General features: G+C 42.7%; 1 protein-coding gene across 5 annotated transcripts in view; it reads right to left on the bottom strand.

Moving 5' to 3' along the window:
- Positions 1-15,967: 15,967 nt before the first annotated feature.
- Positions 15,968-22,948, bottom strand: part of LOC124038115 (sorbin and SH3 domain-containing protein 1-like) — a 64,760-nt gene continuing 57,779 nt past the window's right edge. For 4 of the 5 annotated variants that reach the window (XM_046353588.1, XM_046353590.1, XM_046353591.1 and 1 more), the window contains one exon: positions 22,204-22,743. In XM_046353588.1, coding sequence (XP_046209544.1) covers positions 22,342-22,743 — 402 coding nt within the window. In that variant the 3' untranslated portion in view covers positions 22,204-22,341. Of the gene's footprint in view, positions 16,502-20,007; positions 20,115-20,447; positions 20,501-21,282; positions 21,382-22,203; positions 22,744-22,948 lie in introns of those variants that run through there. The other variant, XM_046353589.1, reaches the window with a different exon arrangement.

Below are 22,948 nucleotides of genomic sequence, written 5' to 3' on the forward strand. Positions count from 1 at the left end.
TTGTTCTAGGTCCCAAGAAACAAAGAGATCTTCTGTTGAATCTGATAATTAATATTAATGGTTGTACAGTCGTCTCAAATAAAACTGTGAAGGACCTCAGCGTTACTCTGGACCCTGATCTCTCTTTTGAAGAAAATATCAAGACCATTTTGAGGACAGCTTTTTTCCATCTACGTAATATTGCAAAAATCAGAAACTTTCTGTCCAAAAACGATGCAGAAAAATTAATCCATGCTTTTGTCACTTCTAGGTTAGACTACTGCAATGCTCTACTTTCCGGCTACCCGGATAAAGCACTAAATGAACTTCAGTTAGTGCTAAATACGGCTGCTAGAATCCTGACTAGAACCAAATAATTTGATCATATTACTCCAGTGCTAGCCTCTCTACACTGGCTTCCTGTCAAAGCAAGGGCTGATTTCAAGGGTTTACTGCTAACCTACAAAGCATTACATGGGCTTGCTCCTACCTATCTCTCTGATTTGGTCCTGCCGTACATACCTACACGTACGCTACGGTCACAAGACGCAGGCCTCCTAATTGTCCCTAGAATTTCTAAGCAAACAGCTGGAGGCAGGGCTTTCTCCTATAGAGCTCAATTTTTATGGAACGGTCTGCCTACCCATGTCAGAGACGCAAACTTGGTCTCAACCTTTAAGTCTTTACTGAAGACTCATCTCTTCAGCGGGTCTTATGATTGAGTGTAGTCTGGCCCAGGAGTGGGAAGGTGAACGGAAAGGCTCTGGAGCAACGAACCGCCCTTGCTGTCTCTGCCTGGCCGGTTCCCCTCTTTCCACTGGGATTCTCTGCCTCTAACCCTATTACAGGGGCTGAGTCACTGGCTTACTGGGGCTCTCTCATGCCGTCCCGGCAGGGGGTGCGTCACCTGAGTGTGTTGATTCACTGTCGTGGTCATCCTGTCTGGGTTGGCCCCCCTCCCCTTGGGTTGTGCCGTGGCGGAGATCTTTGTGGGCTATACTCAGCCTTGTCTCAGGATGGTAAGTTGGTGGTTGAAGATATCGCTCTAGTGGTGTGGGGGCTGTGCTTTGGCAAAGTGGGTGGGGTTATATCCTTCCTGTTTGGCCCTGTCTGGGGGTGTCATCAGATGGGGCCACAGTGTCTCCTGACCCCTCCTGTCTCAGCCTCCAGTATTTATGCTGCAGTAGTTTGTGTCGGGGGCTAGGGTCAGTTTGTTATATCTGGAGTACTTCTCCTGTCCTATTCGGTGTCCTGTGTGAATCTAAGTGTGCATTCTCTAATTCTCTCCTTCTTTCTTTCTCTCTCTCGGAGGACCTGAGCCCTAGGACCATGCCCCAGGACTACCTGACATGATGACTCCTTGCTGTCCCCAGTCCACCTGGCCATGCTGCTGCTCCAGTTTCATCTGACCTGAGCCCTAGGACCATGCCCCAGGACTACCTGACATGATGACTCCTTGCTGTCCCCAGTCCACCTGGCCATGCTGCTGCTCCAGTTTCAACTGTTCTGCCTTACTATTATTCAACCATGCTGGTCATTTATGAACATTTGAACATCTTGGCCATGTTCTGTTATAATCTCCACCCGGCACAGCCAGAAGAGGACTGGCCACCCCACATATGCTCTCTCTAATTCTCTCTTTCTTTCTCTCTCTCTGAGGACCTGAGCCCAAGGACCGTGCCCCAGGACGACCTGACATGATGACTCCTTGCTGTCCCCAGTCCACCTGACTGTGCTGCTGCTCCAGTTTCAACTGTTCTGCCTTGTTATTATTCGACCATGCTGGTTATTTATGAACATTTGAACATCTTGGCCATGTTCTGTTATCTCCACCCGGCACAGCCAGAAGAGGACTGGCCACCCCACATAGCCTGGTTCCTCTCTAGGTTTCTTCCTAAGTTTTGGCCTTTCTAGGGAGTTTTTCCTAGCCACCGTGCTTCTACACCTGCATTGCTTACTGTTTGGGGTTTTAGGCTGGGTTTCTGTACAGCACTTTGAGATATCAGCTGATGTACGAAGGGATATATAAATACATTTGATTTGATTTTGATTTGAATGGGGAGTACAGGAGGGGACTGAGCACACAACCCTGAGGGACCCCCGTGTTAAGGATCAGCGTGGCGGATGTGTTATTACCTACCCTTACCACCTGGGGCGGCCTGTCAGGAAGTCCAGGATCCAGTTGCAGAGGGAGATGTTTAGTCCCAGGGTCCTTAGCATAGTGATGAGCTTTGTGGGCACTATGGTGTTGAACGCTGAGCTGCAGTCAATGATTAGCTTTCTCACAAAAGTGTTCCTTTTGTCCAGGTGTGAAAGGGCAGTTTGGAGTGCATTTGGGATTGCATCATCTGTGGATCTGTTGGGGCACTTGCCAGTTGGTCAGCGCATGCTCGGACTACACATCCTGGTAATCTGTCTGGCCCTGCAGCATTGTAAATGTTGACCTGTTTAAAGGTCTTACTCACATTGGCTGTGGAGAGCATGATCACACAGTCGTCTGGAACAGTTGTTGCTGTCATGCATGTTTCAGTTTTACTTGCTTCGAAGCGAGCAAAGAAATAATTTAGCTCATCTGGTAGGCTCGTGTCACTGGGCATCTCTCGGCTTTGCTTCCCTTTGTAGTCTGTAATAGTTTGCAAGCCCTGCCACATCCAACAAGCATGGAAGCCGGTGTAGTATGATTAGATTTTAGTCCTGTATTGACGCTTTGCCTGTTTGATGGTTCATCGGAGGGCATAGTGGGATTTCTTATAAGCTTCCAGGTTAGAGTCCCGCTCCTTGAAAGCGGCAGCTCTACCCTTTAGCTCAGTGCAGATGTTGCCTGTAATCCATGGCTTCTGGTTGGGGTATGTACGTACAGTCACTGTGGGGACGACGTCATCGATGCACTTATTGATGAAGCCAGTGACTGATGTGGTGCACTCCTCAATGCCATCGGAAGAATCCGGAAATATATTCTAGATTGTGCTAGATAAAGAGTCCTGTAGCTTAGCATCTGCTTCATCTGACCACTTTCTTATTGATCACTGGTGCTTCCTGCCTCAGTTTTAGCTTGTAAGCAGTAATCAGGAGGATAGAATTATGGTCAGATTTGCCAAATGGAGTTCGAGAGAGAGCTTTGTATGCATCTATGTGTGTGAAGTAAAGGTGCACATTTAACATGCTGATAGAAATGAGGTAAAACGGATTTAAGTTACCCTGCATTAAAGTCCTCGGCCACTAGGAGCGCCGCTTCTGGATGAGCATTTCCCTGTTTGCTTATGGCGGTATACAGCTCATTGAGTGTGGTCTTAGTGCCAGCTTCGGTCTGTGGTGGTATGTAGACAGCCATGAAAAATACAGCTGAAAACTCTCTTGGTAAATAGTGTGGTCTACTGCTTATCATGAGATATTCTACCTCAGGCAAACAAAACCTCAAGACTTCCTTGCTGTTCTATCCTGCCGATGCAGTGTATAACCCGCCAGCTGTATGTTATTCATGTCGTCTTTCAACCACGGCTCTGTGAAACATAAGATATTACAGTTTTTTATGCCCCGTTGGTGTGATATACATGCTTTTAGCTCATCCAATTTATTTCCCAGCGATTGCACGTTGGCCAGTAGTACGGATGGCAAGGGCAGATTAACCACTCGTCGGTGGATCCTTACCAGGTACCCCGATGTCTTTCCGTGATATCTTTTCCATCTCTTCGGGGATGACGGGGATGAGGGCCTGTTTTGGTGTCCGGAGTAAATCCCTCTTGTCCGACTCATTAAAGACAAATTCTTCGTACAGTCTAAGTTGAGTAATTGCTGTTCTGATTTTCAGAAGTTCTTTTCGGTCATAATAGACAGTAGCAGCAACATTATGTACAAAATAAGATAGAAAAAATGCGAAAAAACTAACAAAATAGCACAGTTGGTTAAGAGCTCATGAAACGGCAGCCATCCTCTCCGGCGACATCTTCTTAATTCCATTATTTTCCTTTATGTTATTTCTTTCTTTTATTTATTTATTCCATTATTTTACTTTTAGATTTGTTGTGAATTGCACTGTTGGAGCTAGGAACACAAGCATTTCACTACACACACAATAACATCTGCTAAATATGTGTATGTGACCAATACAGTTTGATTTGATTTTATATGCCCTCCAAAGAAGGTCGGTGGACCAAGCTTAAAAGGTCAGTTTAAGAAGGCAGAGGTGGTGTTTGCTCGATTGCATTTAGAACATTGTACATTGAACTAGTCATTACATCTGGTTGGAAAGCATGTGAATGGTTGGTGTCTGGAGTGTATGGTCGATGAAACGGTGGAACGTGTGTTATATTGTTGTAAGTATGTTGAAGAGAAGGAAAGATTGAAGTGTAGGGTCATTGAGGTTGGGGGGGTTTGGAAGGGATTTATGGGGATGGGGGAGGGTCTATTAGAAGTTAGTAGGGGTATTTTATATTTTCTTAGAAGTACTGAGTTAGGTAAGAGGATTTAGAAATGTTGTAAACCGTGATTGACCATACACTCCAGCAAAGTAGGTGGTGGCATGCACCTTTAACATTGGTTTGCGGACTGCCATTATATCATAGAAGAAGAAGTGGTTTCCATAGCCAGAATCAACAACTTCTGCATATTAAAAACAGTTGCTTTTTCAGAAGGTGTAAAGTTCACAGTTAGCAATTGTTATGTACAGTAAATGCAAGATGAAAAGTACCAGTGGCCTACCTTTGGCACCAAGTGAGAGCAGGTCCGCCGGAGCCATGGCCTAGTGACACACGATTGCGAGCCTTTTGGATAAAACAGGGGTAAATCCTGTATGGTAATGCGCCACTGTACAGTTTGGGACCCTGAACATTTTCAGATATGGCGCTATCGCAAAAAATACCTCCTTGCGGCCATGGTGGCCATTTTCCATTCCGCCATATCAAATAATGTTTGTTGCATCATATCTCATGAACCGAACATGAAAACTCAGAAAATATGCATACCCCTATTTTTTGATGGCAAAAATGACAGTGATGCCATGCACAACATCAAAAACAACTCCAGGCTTCTGTGGTGGCCATTTTGCTAATCCGCCATAACCGGGCAATGTCATTTTCGGTTATATCTGTAGAACCAACCATGATAACACAGAAAAGGTGATGTCTACACCAATGTTTTGATGGTCAGTGATTACAACAGTGCCATGTAAAACATCATAAACAGTTTAGATTTTTATATAATGGTAAACCAATGTTTCTGACAACGCACACAATATATTATTTATGTAGCATAGTGAACTATACAGTTGTCTACTGCTGTCGTCTTGCCTCTGGTTGTGAATGTGGATACTGTGTGACACTGTGTAAATTAATTTAACACAGGAAGGCCTTTGAAATTGTTTGGGGCCAGGGAATTGGAGATTTCATGGGCACATACAGTGCTTTCAAAAGTGTTCACACCTCTTGACTTTTTCCACATTTTGTTGTGTTACAAAGTGGGATTATAATTGATTTAATTGTAATTTTGTGTCAATGATCTACACAAAATGTAATGTCAAAGTGAAAGAAAAAGTATATATTTTTTAATTAATGGGATATAAAACACAAATATATCTTGATTAGATAAATATTATACATGTTAGAATTACCTTTGGCAGAAATAAATTACAGCTGAGAGTCTTTCTACACACCTGAATTGTACACTATTTGCCCATTATTCTTTAAAACATTTGTCAAGCTGTGTCAAGTTCGCTGTTGATCATTACGAGATTCAAGTCTTGCTATAGATTGTCAAGCTGATTTAAGTCAAAACTGTAACTAGGCCACTCAGGAACATTCAATGTCGTCTTGGTTAACAACTCCAGTATATATTTGGCCTTGTGTTTTAGGTTATTGTCCTGCTGAAAGGTGAATTTGTCTCCCAGTGTCTGTTGGAAAGCAGACTGAACTAGGTTTGGGGAGTCAACAGGGTTTGGGGTGTCAACAGGGTTTGGGGAGTCAATGGGAGAAGTGAAAATGTCTTCCTTAAATAAGGATTAGTCCTTTTTTCCCCCCAATTTTCGCTTAAAATGAGATACCCTAATCTAACTGCCTGTGGCTCAGGCCCTGAAACCTTGGTACCATTTGAAAGAAAACACTTTGAAGTTTATGGAAATGTGAAAGGAATGTGGTAGAATATAACACAATAGATCTGGTAAAAGATAATACAAAGAAAAAACAACCGTTCTTTTGTATTTGTTTTGCGCCATCATATTTGAAATGCAAGAGAAAGGCCATAATGTATTATTCCAGCCCAGGTGCAATTTAGATTTTGGACACTAGATGGCATCAGTGTGTGCGTAAAGTTTTAGACTGATCCAATGAACCATTCCATTTTTGTTCAAAATGTTGTATCAAGACTGCCCAAATGTGCCTAATTTGTTTATTAATAACTTTTCATGTTCAAAATTGTGCACTCTCCTCAAACAATAGCATGGTAGTCTTTCACTGTAATAGCTACTGTAAATTGGACAGTGCAGTTAGATTAACAAGAACTTAAGCTTTCTGTCAATACCAGATGTGTCTATGTCCTGGGAAATGTTCTTGTTACTTACAACCTCATGCTAATCACATTAGTCTATGTTAGCTTAACCATCCCGTGGAAGGGACACTGATCCCGAATAAGTTTTAAGTGAAAAACTCAGCAAGCAAAGCGAGGCGGGTGGAAAGGACAGGACAGGCAGAGCAGTGACTGTATGCAAGCGCGATAAGTCCATATCTCCAATCGTCTTTGCGATGTTGTGTTTCAATAAATGGATGAATTGGTCTAATTTAACCCTTAGCTACCTCTTCCAATTCAAATGAGCTAAAGAAAACGTTTTATTGTTTTGTGTGACTACAGCACCATCAATAAAATGCATAAATAGAGACATGTTTTAATCGAGCGAGGCGTCAGTGGACAATCCGCCTGCCCGGCTTCGGTTGGGTCTGGGTCATTATATTTCAAAACAATGCATTCTAAAATAAATCACACACACTCCTCGCCTTTGGTGAGTTGGCCTTTGTTGAGTTTAGGCCATTAAAGGCACAACCTAGATTCAAGCCAATGTCGCAAGCAGCTAAACATGTCATTACTACAGCCTCGTGAAATTGACAAACTGACACTTTCATTTACATCAAAAACAACTTTATATCAAAGGAGTGCCTTTTATTTGACGGCCTGCACATGCGCAGTCCGGACGAACAGGACTGTTACGCATTTTGGTACACCATAAGTACATTAATTTCCAATTGAACGCTGCATTTGCCTTGCAGCAGTTGCAGGGCGTTCTGTGTGGTGCATACGTTGGATTTATCGAACGTATGTGCCAAACTGTATACATAGAGGGCTTGAAAGAAATGGTAGCAGAAGGTGAATATTGAACTTTGTTGCACACACATTGAGATGATGTTGCGTACTATTTTGCACAATGATGCTATGGGTGTGATCAAGGCATGAGACCCGATTGTGTGTTTATCGCCTACAAGCGAGATCAGGGATTTCTATTGGAGAAGCAGTTTCTGAACCTCTTCATGTATATTCTCTTTGGTAGCACACTCTCTAAGTGTGTCCTTGTTCAGTCTGCAGTGAGACACAGGTCACTTTCCTATCTTCTTCCTTATTACCATTGAATGGATCATGACCAAAACCACAAACCCAGTGGCACAGTGGCAAGAAAAAGTATGTGCACCCTTTGGAAATACCTGGATTTCTGCATAAATTGGTCATACAATTTGATCTGATCTTCATCTAGGTCACAACAATAGACAAACACAGTCGGCTTAAACGAATAACACACAAACAATTGTATGTTTTCATGTCTTTATTGAACACACCGTGTAAACATTCACAGTGCAGGGTTGGAAAAGTATGTGAACGCTTGTATTTAATAACTGGTTGACCCTCCCTTGGCAGCAATAACCTCAACCAAACATTTTCTGTAGTTGCGGATCAGACCTGCACAACGGTCAGGAGGAATTTTGGACCATTCCTATTTACAAAACTGTTTCAGTTCAGCAATATTATTGGGATGTCTGGTGTGAACTGGTCTCTGGAGGTCATGCCACAGCATCTCAATCAGGTTGAGGTCAGGACTCTGACTGGGCCACTCCAGAAGGTGTATTTTCTTCTGTTGAAGACATTCTGTTGTTGATTTACTTCTGTGTTTTGGGTCGTTGTCCTGTTGCATCACCCAACTTCTGTTGAGATTCAATTGGTGGACAGATAGCCTTACATTCTCCTGCAAAATGTCTTGATAAACTTGGGAATTCATTTTTCTGTCAATGATCGCAAGCTTTCCAGGGCCTGAGGCAGCAAAGCAGCCACAAACCATGATGCTCCCTCACCATACTTTACAGTTGGGATGAGGTTTTTATGTTGGTGTGCTGTGCTTTTTTTTCTCCAAACATAGTGTTGTGTGTTCCTTCCAAACAACTCAACCGTAGTTTCATCTGTCCACAGAATATTTTGCCAGTAGAGATGTGGAACATCCAGGTGCACTTTTTCAAACTTCAGACGTGCAGCACTGTTGTTTTTGGACAGCAGTGGCTTCTTCCATGGTGTCCTCCCATGAACACCATTCTTGTTTAGTGCTTTATATATAGTAGACTCGTCAACAGAGATGTTAGCATGTTCCAGAGATTTCTGTAAGTCTTTCGCTGACACTAGGATTCTTCTTAACCTCATTGAGCATTCTGCCCTGTGTTCTTGCAGTCATCTTTGCAGGACAGACACTCCTAGGGAGAGTAGCAACAGTGCTGAACTTTCACAATTTATAGACAATTTGTCTGACCGTGGACTGATGAACATCAAGGCTTTTAGAGATATTTTTGTAACCCTTACCAACTTTGTGCAAGTCAACAATTCTTAATCTTAGGTCTTCTGAGATCTCTTTTGTTCGAGGCATGGTTTACATCAGGCAATGCTTCTTGTGAACAGCAAACTCAAATTTTGTGAGTTTTTTATAGGGCAAGGCAGTACTAACCAACATCTCCAATCTCGTCCCATTGATTGGACTCCAGGTTAGCTGACTCCAAACTCCAATTAACTGTTGTAGAAGTACTTTTTGGAGAAGGGCCTAGGGGTTCACATACTTTTTCCAACCTACACTGTGAATGTTTAAAAATGTATTCAGTATAGACAGGAAAAATACAATGTGTGTGTTATTAGTTTAAGCACACTATGTTTGTCTATTGTTGCGACTTAGATCAGATCAAATTTGATGACCAATTTATGCAGAAATCCAGGTAATTCCAAAGGGTTCACATACTTTTTCTTGTCACTGTATTCTCCCCAGCTGTAAGAATATGTACATAAAGATATATGAATGAGTGATGGTACAGAGCGGCATAGGCAAGATACAGTAGATGGTATTGAGTGCAGTATATACATATGAGATGAGTATGTAAAAAAAGTGGCATAGTTTAAAGTAGCTAGTGATACATGTATTACATAAAGATGCAGTAGATGATATAGAGTACAGTATATACATATACATATGAGATGAATAATGTAGGGTATGTAAACATTATATTAGGTAGCATTGTTTAAAGTGACTAGTGATACATCATTTCCCATTAATTCCCATTATTAAAGTGGCTGGAGTTGAGTCGGTATGTTGGCAGCAGCCACTCAATGTTAGTGGTGGCTGTTTAACAGTCGGATGGCCTTGAGATAGAAGCTGTTTTTCAGTCTCTCGGTCCCAGCTTTGATGCACCTGTACTGACCTCGCCTTCTGGACGATAGCGGAGTGAACAGGCAGTGGCTCGGGTGGTTGTTGTCCTTGATGATCTTTATGGCCTTCCTGTGACATCGGGTGGTGTAGGTGTCCTGGAGGGCAGGTAGTTTGCCCCCGGTGATGCGTTGTGCAGACCTCACTACCCTCCTGCCCCCGGTGATGCGTTGTGCAGACCTCACTACCCTCTGGAGAGCCTTACGGTTGTGGACGGAGCAGTTGCCGTACCAGGCGGTGATACAGCCCGACAGGATGCTCTCGATTGTGCATCTGTAGAAGCTTGTGAGTGCTTTTGGTGACAAGCCAAATTTCTTCAGCCTCCTGAGGTTGAAGAGGCGCTGCTGCGCCTTCTTCACGATGCTGTCTGTGTGGGTGGACCAATTCAGTTTGTCTGTGATGTGTACACCGAGGAACTTAAAACTTACTACCCTCTCCACTACTTTTCCATCAATGTGGATAGGGGGGTGCTCCCTCTGCTGTTTCCTGAAGTCCACAATCATCTCCTTAGTTTTGTTGACGTTGAGTGTGAGGTTATTTTCCTGACACCACACACCAAGGGCCCTCACCTCCTCCCTGTAGGCCGTCTCGTCGTTGTTGGTAATCAAGCCTACCACTGTTGTGTCGTCCTACATGGCACCGTTGTAATCATTGACCATCAAAATGTAGACATGACATTTTCTATATTATAATGTTTGGTTCAGGAGATATGATGCAAAATACATTAGTTGGTAAAAGCAATATAAATCGTTTGAACTGTATTGATCACTTTCAAATCAGAGGTTGAATTGGGATGTTGTTGGTGGTGTCGGACTCACTGTAGCCAAAATGGTTTACTTTTCCATGATCATTTATGTGAAACATACGGCCCACAGATCGGATCCGGCCCACTAAGGGGTCCAATATATTCAATATTCTTTATTAGAATGACTCAAACTAAACTGTGTAGGAATGATAATGGACCTACATTTAAACAGTTTCTTGACTGTGTCCAGCTCGCTAATAATCATCCCCAAAAAATAAATATAGACAGTCGGGGAGTATTGAAAATTCCATAAACGATGGATAGAGCACTACAGTTTCCAAATTGTGACGGCGAGGAAATATAAAAAACATTTCAGTGCGGCCCTTCGGACCTTGTGGAAGACCGAATGCGGCCCCCGAGGCAAAATGAGTTTGTGCTGTCTCCTATCTAGCACTGATTATATAATCAGCGTTATCCATGACATCTCAGGTTCTCTGGAGTATACCTGCGTCTGTGAGTCTGTTGTGTACAGTATGGGCTTTTGAGAAAATGATCAGAATAAGCTTAGTCAAACAACATTAAATACAAATAACTGTAAAAAAAAAAAATTTAAACCCTTCAGTTGTTTCAAAGTTAGACCTATTTGTCACGCCTTGGTCTTAGTATTTTGTGTTTTCTATAATTATTTGTTCAGGCCAGGGTGTGACATGGGGTTATTGTATTGTCGTGTTGGGGTTTTTGTAGGCATTGGGATTGTGGTTGATTAGGGGTGTGTCTAGTATAGGCTTGGCTGCCTGAGGCAGTTCTCAATCAGAGTCAGGTGATTCTTGTTGTCTCTGATGGGGAACCGTATTTAGGTAGCCTGGGTTTCACTTTGTATTTCGTGGGTGATTGTTCCTGTCTCTGTGTAGTTCCACCAGATAGGCTGTAATTAGGTTTCACATTCCGTTTTGTTGTTTTGTATTTGTATCAGTTATTTCATGTACCGCGATTCATTCATTAAAGACATGAGTAACCACCACGCTGCATTTCGATCCGACTCTCTTTCTACAAACGAAGAACGCCGTTACACTACTAAATGACATTAGACACATGGTACTTCAGGATGCTTTATAGAGTTTATTAAATATTGCATAATACCGAAATCACAGCAGTAAATAGTGTTGTCTTCATTTTAATATTGACACTGAAACAGCACTGCAAAAAGAAAAGAAAAAAAGCTAACAAACAAAACCTGTTGCAGGTTGTGCATCTTGGCAAACTAAAGAAAACAAAATATATATAGTATTGTCACACACCGGATAGGTGCAGTGAAATGTGTTGTTTTACAGGGTCAACCATAGTAGTACGGCACCGCTGGAGCAAATGAGGGTTAAGTGCCTTGATCATTAATAATATCTTTGAAGCAGTGTCACTCTTTAGTCAAGGTACTGGTACAGTAGTGGTACCTAGTACATCTATTCTCCCATCAAGGACCAAATCTAATGGTATAAACAATAGTAATATCCTTAAATATGACATATGGATACATTTCTGTGATCATCAATAAAAGCAAATGAAAATTAGGCACAATTTGTATTTGAAATAAGGCATTACGATCCTCACAAAATGGCAGCGTAATGTTACTTCATATGCATCAAACTGTCTGTGCTAAATAACTCTTCACTCTGTGCTTTGCCCCCCCAAAAAATCATTCAGGTAAATAAGCTGGAACAACTGATAGAGCTTTATGTGACTTTTCCCATCACTTGGATTCCATACTTCTTTATTATACATATTTACAATCCTTATTGTGCCAGGCTGTTTAATGGTTTACATGTTAATTCAAGCTGAAAGCACGGATCCTTTTTACATAATGTGTGTATACAGTACTCCACAATCATACATTCATACATCCTGCGATGTTTCATGGAGCACATTATCACATCAACATTCTACACTGACTTGTAAAGGCTATCATACGATAGCACAAGAAGAGCGATTGCTTGTTGCCAAAGTCTATCATACAGCCAGTTTGACATGGAACAGACCTTTCCTTATTAAATTGTCCCTGGATCTTATAAGCTTTGTTTTGACTTCGGATGTCTGTGTTGGAGAAGGGTAATATCTATAGTGCAAGTGCTAGCATGGGGGCACCACGTAATTAAATAGAACACATTGTGTTATACTGTATCTCTATGTGGTAAACAGCTCACAGCGGAGTCATAATACAACCACCACTCAGGTTATCCTTCAGAAACATCAGTTATGGCAGTTATGTAGAGCAGACCAAGGGGAAATGTAAGACACTACTTACAAACACATGAATGGCCATACAGTCGGACCACATTAGGCTGCTGAGGGGATGACGGCTCATAATAATGGTTGGAATGGAGTAAATGGACTGGTATTAAACACATGAGAACCATGTTTGATGTGTTCGATACGACTCCATTGATTCCGTTCCAGCCATTACTACAGCCCATCCTTCCCAATGAAGTTACCGCCTGTGAGTAGAGCACCTCATCTATGCTTCACTGTTGCCGCAAAATACTTCTTGATAGTCATATGAATGATTTAGAGACAAACTCAAGCACAATGTAACTGGTTCGGTAAGAACAACTGTCACACAAGACTATTCTCATCAATGTTGGATGTTGGCTGTAAAAAAGCTAGGGATAAACGATGTTGGATGTTTGAGTGTTGTATCGTCTCACGTCAATGACAAACATTGTAACAGCTTGACAGAATGAAGCTTTCTATTCCTTTCAAGTACAACAGACAAATGAGTAAACAGGCAGAGCTGTACTTCACTGTAGAATAAATATCTCACAAGGTAACATGATAGGGGGTAGCCACTTAATAACTCCAGACCATGTCCCAATTTGGTCAATGCTAATCATCACTGCACTACTGTCGCTAACTTCATCAAGTGTAACTACATAAAGATATGTAACATATAAATAATCTTAATCAGTATCAATCCAGGAACTAGATTAGTATTACTACTGTAAAAAAAGGTAATAATACTAGTTAGATGTTGATAGTCTTACTGATATATAATTTCAATTATACTGCCTAGTGAACCTAGACTGTCACTCATGACATTTAGGATTCCACTGAAGAACACATAGCAGTTAGTCATAAAGAGGAAGAATTTGACATGACTAAGTTAAGAGAGAAGAAAGTAGAGCTGCCACAACATAAGGCATCCTTTTTTCAATCTACCAAGTTTTCAGAATATACAGTATTCTGACATGGTGCATGCCTTTTTACCAGTTTACAAATCTGATGAAGCTTTGAAATTGGGGACCTCTGTCCTCACAGGAAGACTGCTTCGATGCTTTGATATCCGATTTCAAAGCAATCTTCCTCAAGGGAGTAGTCCAGCTCAAAGATAATTAGTCATGTTTATCTTGTTGTGCCTAGACCTCAAAATAATGATGGCACTAACCTTTTTAATGCGAAGAAAATTACATGTCGGATAAAATAAAAACAAATTTGTCGCTAAACTTTCCAATGTTCTTTTGTTGTTGTTGTCAGTCAAATGAATTATGCAAGAAATGGCGGTGGAAATACCTTTAATAAGAAAATATTGATATAATATCATATTGAAGTTAACTTGGGAGTCATGTGATATGTTGTGTGGTCGTCCCACTACAACTCGGGAAAACATGCAGTTTATTAAGCTATAGATTGAATAAGTTATCATAAACTTCACAGGGTGGTGAAAGTGCAAGGAGATGAGCTTAAATGCTCCATTCCAATAAATATTCTAGTAACATGTTAATTGATGCTTGGCTGCTGTTGGCTGCTGTTTGACAATTCAAATAATCACATAATGTTGGCTCGCTTACCCGCACTCTATCTGTGAACTGTTGGCTAAAAGCGCACGTGCCAAGATCAGAGTGGACATATTCTCTATATAACACAACATTCTTGTGACAAAACCATCAGTAGTGTTGAAAATGCGATGGAAACACATTTCACTTTTTTGGGGCATGGGAATTTGACCGCAAAAAGCTATATTTATGTGCACTACATCATCACGCAGAGCCTTTTCTCCACAACAAGTCCATTTGATTCAACCACATCCCTTGGTGGGAAAATGTGCATATTGTTTTTATGCGGATTGTCGAATATTCACATTCAAATCTATCGCCAATTGGATGGAAACCTAGCTATTGATACAGTTAAGTGCTTAAAAAAAGTGGCATACCACGCCTGTCCTGTGGTTCCACTGGAGCCAGTCTAGTTTAGGCAGCTGTCTGCCACCAGCTACCTCACAGGAATCACAGAAGATCACGCACACTCACCCATTAGCTCATACACACACACACGAGCTATCTTCATTAGGTACATACATAGCACAGCCAGTCTTCCTGATTGCATTCATTACTTCATCTGACAGAAAGCTTAGCTAATATGTTTGATCATTGGGATTTCTATCATGCAGATGAACGTGCTCGAATTATAGTACAGACCTTGAATAGAAACCAGAGGCAATACTAAAATGGCATTGGAAGCTTTTGGACTACACCGAGGTAAGAGTGTTCTGCTATTTTTTATAAAGACTACAAGCCTAACATTGTCACAAACATAGGTTTCTAACTTTTAGTGCCTTCTGAGCTAACAAAATCAAGCCATTCCACGATGATACACAATATAGCAGGCCTATAAATTTGTTGCTTTAAGTTCGCTGTCAGGTCAATGGGTTTTTGAAATTGAAACCCAAAAGGAATATGGTCTGTTGGACACGGTCCAAGTATGTGCCATCACATACAGGCTGGTACCTTCATGGAATATCCAACCAAACACTACATGGGTTTTCCTAGAAAAAAAATTGGTATTCTAGACAGCTAAGCAAGTCATGTCAACCTTCAAATATATCTGCATTCAACATTAAATAAAACAACTTTTCCCAACATAGGTCCTGGAAGGTAGCTGATGAATAACAGCTCCTATTTCTCTAGAGCAGCAACTACACATTTGAGCCCTCCTGATCTATCATGGAGGTTGTAAGAACCGCTCTCTTGATCCATAAATTGCTCCGCTACTGCCCCCTCATATAGATAGACATTCATGTGCTTCAAAAATACTTTGTATAGTAGTTAACAAATCACAAGGACACACCGCAAGTACTATACCTACTGTATAAGAATATACCGTGTACAAAACATTAGGAAAACCTGCTCTTTCCATGACAGACTGACCAGGTGAATCCAGGTAAAACCTATGATCCCTTATATCACTTGTTGAATCCACTTTAAATCAGTGTAGAAGAAGGGGATGAGACAGGTTAAAGAAAGATTTTTAAGCCTTGAGACAGTTGAGACATGGATTGTGTATGTGTGCTATTCAGGGGGTGAATGGGCAAGACAAAAGATTTAAGTGCCTTTGAACGGGGTATGGTAGCAGGTGCCAGTCGCACCGGTTTGAGTGTGTCAAGAACTGCAACAATGGTGGGTTTTTCAAGCTCAACAGTTTCCTGTGTGTATCAAGCATAGTCCACCACCCAATAGACATCCAGCCAACTTGACACACTTGTGGGAAGCATTGGAGTCAACATGGGCCAGCAATTCCTGTGGAACGCTTTTGACACTTTTGAGGCTGTTTTGAGGGTAAAGGGGGGTGCAACTCAATATTAGGAAGTTGTTCCTAATGTTTTGTACACTCAGTGTATGCTGCAGTGTGTGACATTGAATTGTTTGACTAACAATTCCATTGTTAGAATATCATATGATAAATCCAGCCATGTACTGTGCAGGACGTGGTTAGGGTATGTGTACACCACACTGACGATTGGGCAGAGTGTCAACAGCTAGCTTTCTCCTATTGTCCCCTCATGCACCTTAACATACCTCAGACCAAACTGATCACTTACATTAGACAAACGTATTCACTTGACTAAATAACTGTCCTCATTTAAACAGTCAAGAGTAATAGTAATAACTTCCCAACACTCAACAGGCAACCAAGGGTTAGAGCTAGGTTCTCCTCACACTATAAATGTTTGTTGACGGGTTATAAGTTGACCTCTTTTACGTAATTTCCTGGAAACGTGCCAAACTGTTTTGTCCTCTTCGAGGTACCTGAGAACAAAACAACAACAACATTTGTTAGTCTTTGCAATCAAATGTGCCTCTACTTATGTGACATAATAGCAACCACTACTGTTGAGTACATAAACATAAACACATACGTTTTCAACTCTACGGGCTCTATTTTTTTTAGGCCAAACGCATGCTCATTGGCAATTCCCGAGTTGTTAAAGGTGGAAGGGGTGGAAGGGGGTTGCGCTGAGGTGGAAGGGGTGGAAATATTTGATGTGTGATTAAAAACGTGCCAATTTCAAGTAGCGCTACTGGTGATATTTAAGACTCACTAAAATCTGGTTTAGCAGTAATCCAATTGGTTATGGCATCGATTTTACCAGCGGAGGCACACAGTAGCCTAATCAGTAGCCTATAACCAATGTTTTATTAAAATATCTTCCAGCAGCAAAAGAGTCAACTGCCATTACCGTATTTCTTCATATTGGACATTATTTTTGGTCCATGCAGCTTCTGTGAAAAGTTAGGACTCAATAGGGCCTATGTGAGATACCCATTGAATGAAAGGTGCCAGTGACTATATGAAGTCTGTTTAGAAACATCATGTCATTACAATAGACTGTTTATTGTTTTTCCTTTATCATTTTGTTAAAAAAATAGTATCTTACACTTTCATCTCTTGGACCTAACTGTCCAATCGCTGTGCTTGGTGCAGAATCTGCTTGTAGCCTAGGCTATTTGCCTGTTCATTTATTTACCTTCCACGTGGCAAAGCCACTAACAGGCTATATCAACGGCAATGGTAGGCTAATCTTATTATAATGGTTGGGCAATATTCATTTGTCCATGGCTCGAACATGCAGTGCATTTTTGAAATGCAAATGCAATGTGTGTAGATAAATATTTGATAAATATATACTATTTAATAAACAATATTCAATGTATAGGACAAACATCCACGCCTTAGGGGAGGATGGCTCATAATAATGGCTCATAATAATGGCTCATAATAATGGCTCATAATAATGGCTGGAACTGAGCGAATTTAATGGCATCAAACACGTGGAAACATATCGGCTGCCTTCGATACTGTGAACCATCAGATCCTCCTCTCCACCCTCTCCGAGTTGGGCATCTCCGGCGCGGCCCACGCTTGGATTGCGTCCTACCTGACAGGTCGCTCCTACCAGGTGGCGTGGCGAGAATCTGTCTCCTCACCACGCGCTCTCACCACTGGTGTCCCCCAGGGCTCTGTTCTAGGCCCTCTCCTATTCTCGCTATACACCAAGTCACTTGGCTCTGTCATAACCTCACATGGTCTCTCCTATCATTGCTATGCAGACGACACACAATTAATCTTCTCCTTTCCCCCTTCTGATGACCAGGTGGCGAATCGCATCTCTGCATGTCTGGCAGACATATCAGTGTGGATGACGGATCACCACCTCAAGCTGAACTTCGGCAAGACGGAGCTGCTCTTCCTCCCGGGAAGGACTGCCCGTTCCATGATCTCGCCATCACGGTTGACAACTCCATTGTGTCCTCCTCCCAGAGCGCTAAGAACCTTGGCGTGATCCTGGACAACAAACTGTCGTTCTCAACTAACATCAAGGCGGTGGCCCGTTCCTGTAGGTTCATGCTCTACAACATCCGCAGAGTACGACCCTGCCTCACACAGGAAGCGGCGCAGGTCCTAATCCAGGCACTTGTCATCTCCCGTCTGGATTACTGCAACTCGCTGTTGGCTGGGCTCCCTGCCTGTGCCATTAAACCCCTACAACTCATCCAGAACGCCGCAGCCCGTCTAGTGTTCAACCTTCCCAAGTTCTCTCACGTCACCCCGCTCCTCCGCTCTCTCCACTGGCTTCCAGTTGAAGCTCGCATCCGCTACAAGACCATGGTGCTTGCCTACGGAGCTGTGAGGGGAACGGCACCTCAGTACCTCCAGGCTCTGATCAGGCCCTACACCCAAATAAGGGCACTGCGTTCATCCACCTCTGGCCTGCTCGCCTCCCTACCACTGAGGAAGTACAGTTCCCGCTCAGCTCAGTCAAAACTGTTCGCTGCTCTGGCTCCCCAATGGTGGAACAAACTCCCTCACGACGCCAGGACAGCGGAGTCAATCACCACCTTCCGGAGACACCTGAAACCCCACCTCTTTAAGGAATACCTAGGATAGGATAAAGTAATCCTTCTCACCCCCTCCCCCCTTAAAATATTTAGATGCACTATTGTAAAGTGGTTGTTCCACTGGATGTCATAAGGTGAATGCACCAATTTGTAAGTCGCTCTGGATAAGAGCGTCTGCTAAATGACTTAAATGTAAATGTAAATGTAAACATGTAATTAATGAATTTGACACCGTTCCACCTTTTCCGCTCCGGCCATTACCACGAGCCCGTCCTCCCCAATTCAGGTGCCACCAACCTCCTGTGGTTGGTTGGTTTGCTTTATGTTCATGGAACAAGAGATGCGATTTATGACATCATGCTTCTAATCCGATCCTATTTAGAAATATTGTTGTTGTAGAAAAAAACCCCAAACAGATTAATTGCTTTTCATTTCATTTGATTAAAAACCAAACTTATTATAAAGATTTAGCGACAATGGGTTTATGTTGAGAATGTACATGGCTATTTCTGGAGAAGTGCAAGTATGATCAGTAAGTTGGCTCCGTGACGTTTATAAAACATTACATTTGGGAGCAGATTAACAGTGAGAGTGGACATTCCCCCTTTCTCTTTATATTCAATCTTTGTCCAGCTCCTGTGAAAAGTTTGGATGTGCCTAAAACCCCCCATTGTCTAAGTTGCCTTGTCTGTATTATAAGCCCACGGGGAGTAATTTTGGTGCCTGTAACTATTTAGACAGCCCCATTTTTATTAGAATTATACACTGTCTTTTTAGGCCTCATCAATAGCCTAGTGAATTTAATCTTGCTTATTGATTACGTTTGGCATGTCCATGTCCAATTTACAGTAGGCCTATCCCCTACAGCCCCTACAAAACAATGTATTTCCATATTGAAGCAACGCAATTAGAACAATGTGGACTGCAAACATATTCAACGTATTTAGCAAATATGGGGGAGGCTATTTAACTAACTAGGAGTTGATGACAACGCAATACATAGAAGACCGTAAATACACAACTTAAAGTGACCACATATTTAGCCATTGAGCACGTTCTGATTGGCCAGTGAGGTGTCAAGTCGCTATGCACCCACAACTTCTTTATTCATCAAGACCCAGCTACCGCTTGCTACTGCGCCACTACTTTCGGTTGTGAAAATAGCTCAAATATTTTTGACACACTCCAAAACCTATAGCGCTACTGCCAGCGCTAAGATTGACCATTGTGTTAGGTTTGAGATAATAGAGCCCGATGTGTTTGAACCTCCTCTATATGCACATTTCTGAGAAACTACCCACATGGCAGTTTTACCCTCTGCTGTCACTCTGCTGTCACTCTGCTGTAACCCTATATGGATGAATGTGACTTTGACCATATCTTTGGGAATCCATTCTGAGCCCTCAGGCACATACCAACAAACCAGCCATCATCGCACTTCTCCATGACACTGACAAGATCTCCCTCCTGCAGCTCCAGCTCATCTTCATTCTGTGGCACATAACTGTACAAAGCCTGGAAACTGTAGGATAACATTACATGAAGTTAGAACTACAACCACAAAAGGACTTGAGAGACATAGTACCAAAAACGAAATATGAGACGTATTTACAAGACCAGGGTAGTGTTCAGTAGGCACCAAATGGTTTAAAACCAACTGAAACAGGGAGCGACTACTGGGACTCATTTTAGTTTTCTATTTGCAAAGCATTTTAAAATCTTTTCTGTGGCATGCCCTAATGAACATGACTCGGTTAAACTGGGGCCTTAAGTCAGAGTACAACAGTAAAACAGAAACCAGAGTATCCAGAGCTCAGACTAGACGTAGGGACAGACGTCAGACGGCCATACTCACATTCCACAGCTGAGACGGCTTGGCTCCGGGCTGCTGCTGTGGGACTGGGGTTGCTGGGAAATGATGAGAGATTGTTTACTGGGGTGAAGGGGGGGCAGGAGTCTGTGGAGGACAGAGTCATTGGGGTGGGGGGAGAGGGTGCTGCAGTACCTCACCGAGGTCTCGGCTATATTCATGATCTCATTACACACCGCCTCCTAGTGACAGTGGTCAGGTCAGAAGTCAGTCAGAGAGAGAATTCCCAGTCAGCCCAGAAGGAGTGATGAAGGAGTTGGGTAGAGGGGCAGGGCAGGGAGTTAGAGGGTGCACAGGAAGAAGGAAGGTAGGAGGTCCAGTGAGTAGCAAGGCAGAAAGGGAGGGATCCGTTAGAAACCAGGAAAAACCAGGAAAGTCGTGAAACACCAGAAGAGATGGTAGTGGAGTCCGGCCGAGGGATAAGCATGGAAGAGCAAGACACTAGAGTGAGTGGCATATAGAATGAACACAGTCACAATTAACTATTAGTTCACGTCTGATACTATTCAAAAGATGATACGCACAATTAGTGGGGAGGAAAAGATGACAGCAAAGGTCATGCAAGAATGCGGTCATATTCATCTTATTGACTTGTTCTTCACAGAAACTCAAAGTAACAGTCTAAAGCTGAGATGGGGTTTAGGATAAACGATTAGTTAAGGGACGAAGTTCAGTTAAATTTACAGTGACGAGTTAAAGCAAGCGATCATCATAGATCATGATAAATGAATCCCCACCACATATTTCTCATCCAGAAATACCAGACATATTCATTTTCAAACATTATCGTCGCCCCAAAAAAGGCAAATCAGCACCTTACCGTGAATGAGTTAGCATTCATGTTGTTGTCCTGGATGTCAAACAACATGACAGGGCTTCTGGAGGTTCTTCCATGGTAGTCACTATCATTCTTCAGCAGCTGTAAGAGGAACACACACATTAGACTCTATGGCTCACAAATAGGAGTTCCCCACTGGGCAAAGATGTCAATTCAACATCTATTCTACGTTGGTTCCATGTAATTTCATTGAAATTTCATTGAAATTACATGGAAACAACGTTGATTCAACCAGTGTGTACCCAGTGGGTGATTTCTGGAAGATGCAATTCATTTCCAACAGCGTGCTGTAAACACAATCGTAGTGGAAGTCAATTTACACTGTTAGAAAAATCAATAGACATACAGTATCTCTCAAACAAAAGTTATTTTCTATAAAAACATTCATACATTTGTTTCAGATTGTTCACAAACCAGTCTTAATCCTCAAATAGTAATTGGCTTCTCTATGACAATATTTTCCAATATGATGGTATAATTGTGGGGGTCAAGAATCTGCAACCCCTCTGAATCATTCAACACATAAAAAATTAGAAAATCATGCACGGTCACATGGTTTTCATTCCAAACACCTGAGATAAATATTCATATGAATATGAATTTAATACTCAAACATGTGCATGTTAGTAGCGCACACACAAACAAAAAAAACATGCAGACCAAAATATGACACATGAGTCGTGTAAGCTTTGCTGACTGCATTGGAGGAAGGTCAACTTTAGGTCAATATTACAGTTAGTTGTCATTCACTATCTATTGCACAATTATCTATCTAGAGGCAGCAACAACGGAAACATCCTATTATTGTGGCTCATGGAGGGAAGAACTCCAGTTCTAACCACAGTGAGCCCGAGATGCAACACTGCACACCATGCAGTTGATCAGATACCTCTGCAGGGCTATTTCGCCAGCTGCCCAGGGCTTCGCGGCCAATGCCCCTGTCTCCCTCTGCCCCCTCCCCCTCCATCAACTCCCTCTCCAGGATGCTCAAGGGGCTGGCCCCTGTCAACCAGCTCTCCAGGCCCGCCCCTCCACAGGGGCTCAGGCTGCGGGACAGACGAGGAGAGGGAGGGGAAAGCAGGAAGTCCTCCCCCTGGGGCGGGGTGAAGGTGAGGAAAGGGGTGGCCGAGCCAGGGCGGGGCGGGTAGGGCGGGGGCAGGGGGAGGCGGAGGGGAGGCCATGGGGGAGATGCAATAGGGGCTGCCGCAGATGGGGGCACGGGGCTGGCAGACTTGGAGGGGGCAGGTACTCGCCCCAGCGATAAGACACAGAGGGGAGCGGGGGTAGAGGAGGGGTGGGGGCAGTTGGGGGGCTGGCACCCCCTATGGTCAGGGAGATCCACTCAGAGGAGATGGCATGGACCTCGGGGGACACAGAGCGGCGGGGGGAGCGGGGGAGGGGCAGGGGGGATGTGGTGAGCCGGTTGTTACGGACACGGTTCAACTTATAGACCAAAATGACCATCCAGAGAGAGGGGAGGACGAGGGACAGAAACGGAAAGATTAAACATTACACATGAGTATGAATAAACAAAACACAAATAATAAAGTTAAAATAAATAGCAATACTAGGCCACAAAAGTAAACAAAAAAAACTGAGGCAAACTTGGAGTGTTGTATTCCTGGACAGACAGCTATACCAGAGAGTG

The sequence above is a fragment of the Oncorhynchus gorbuscha genome, linkage group LG06 (genome assembly GCF_021184085.1).
Source record: "Oncorhynchus gorbuscha isolate QuinsamMale2020 ecotype Even-year linkage group LG06, OgorEven_v1.0, whole genome shotgun sequence".
Classification (NCBI taxonomy): Eukaryota; Metazoa; Chordata; class Actinopteri; order Salmoniformes; family Salmonidae; genus Oncorhynchus; species Oncorhynchus gorbuscha.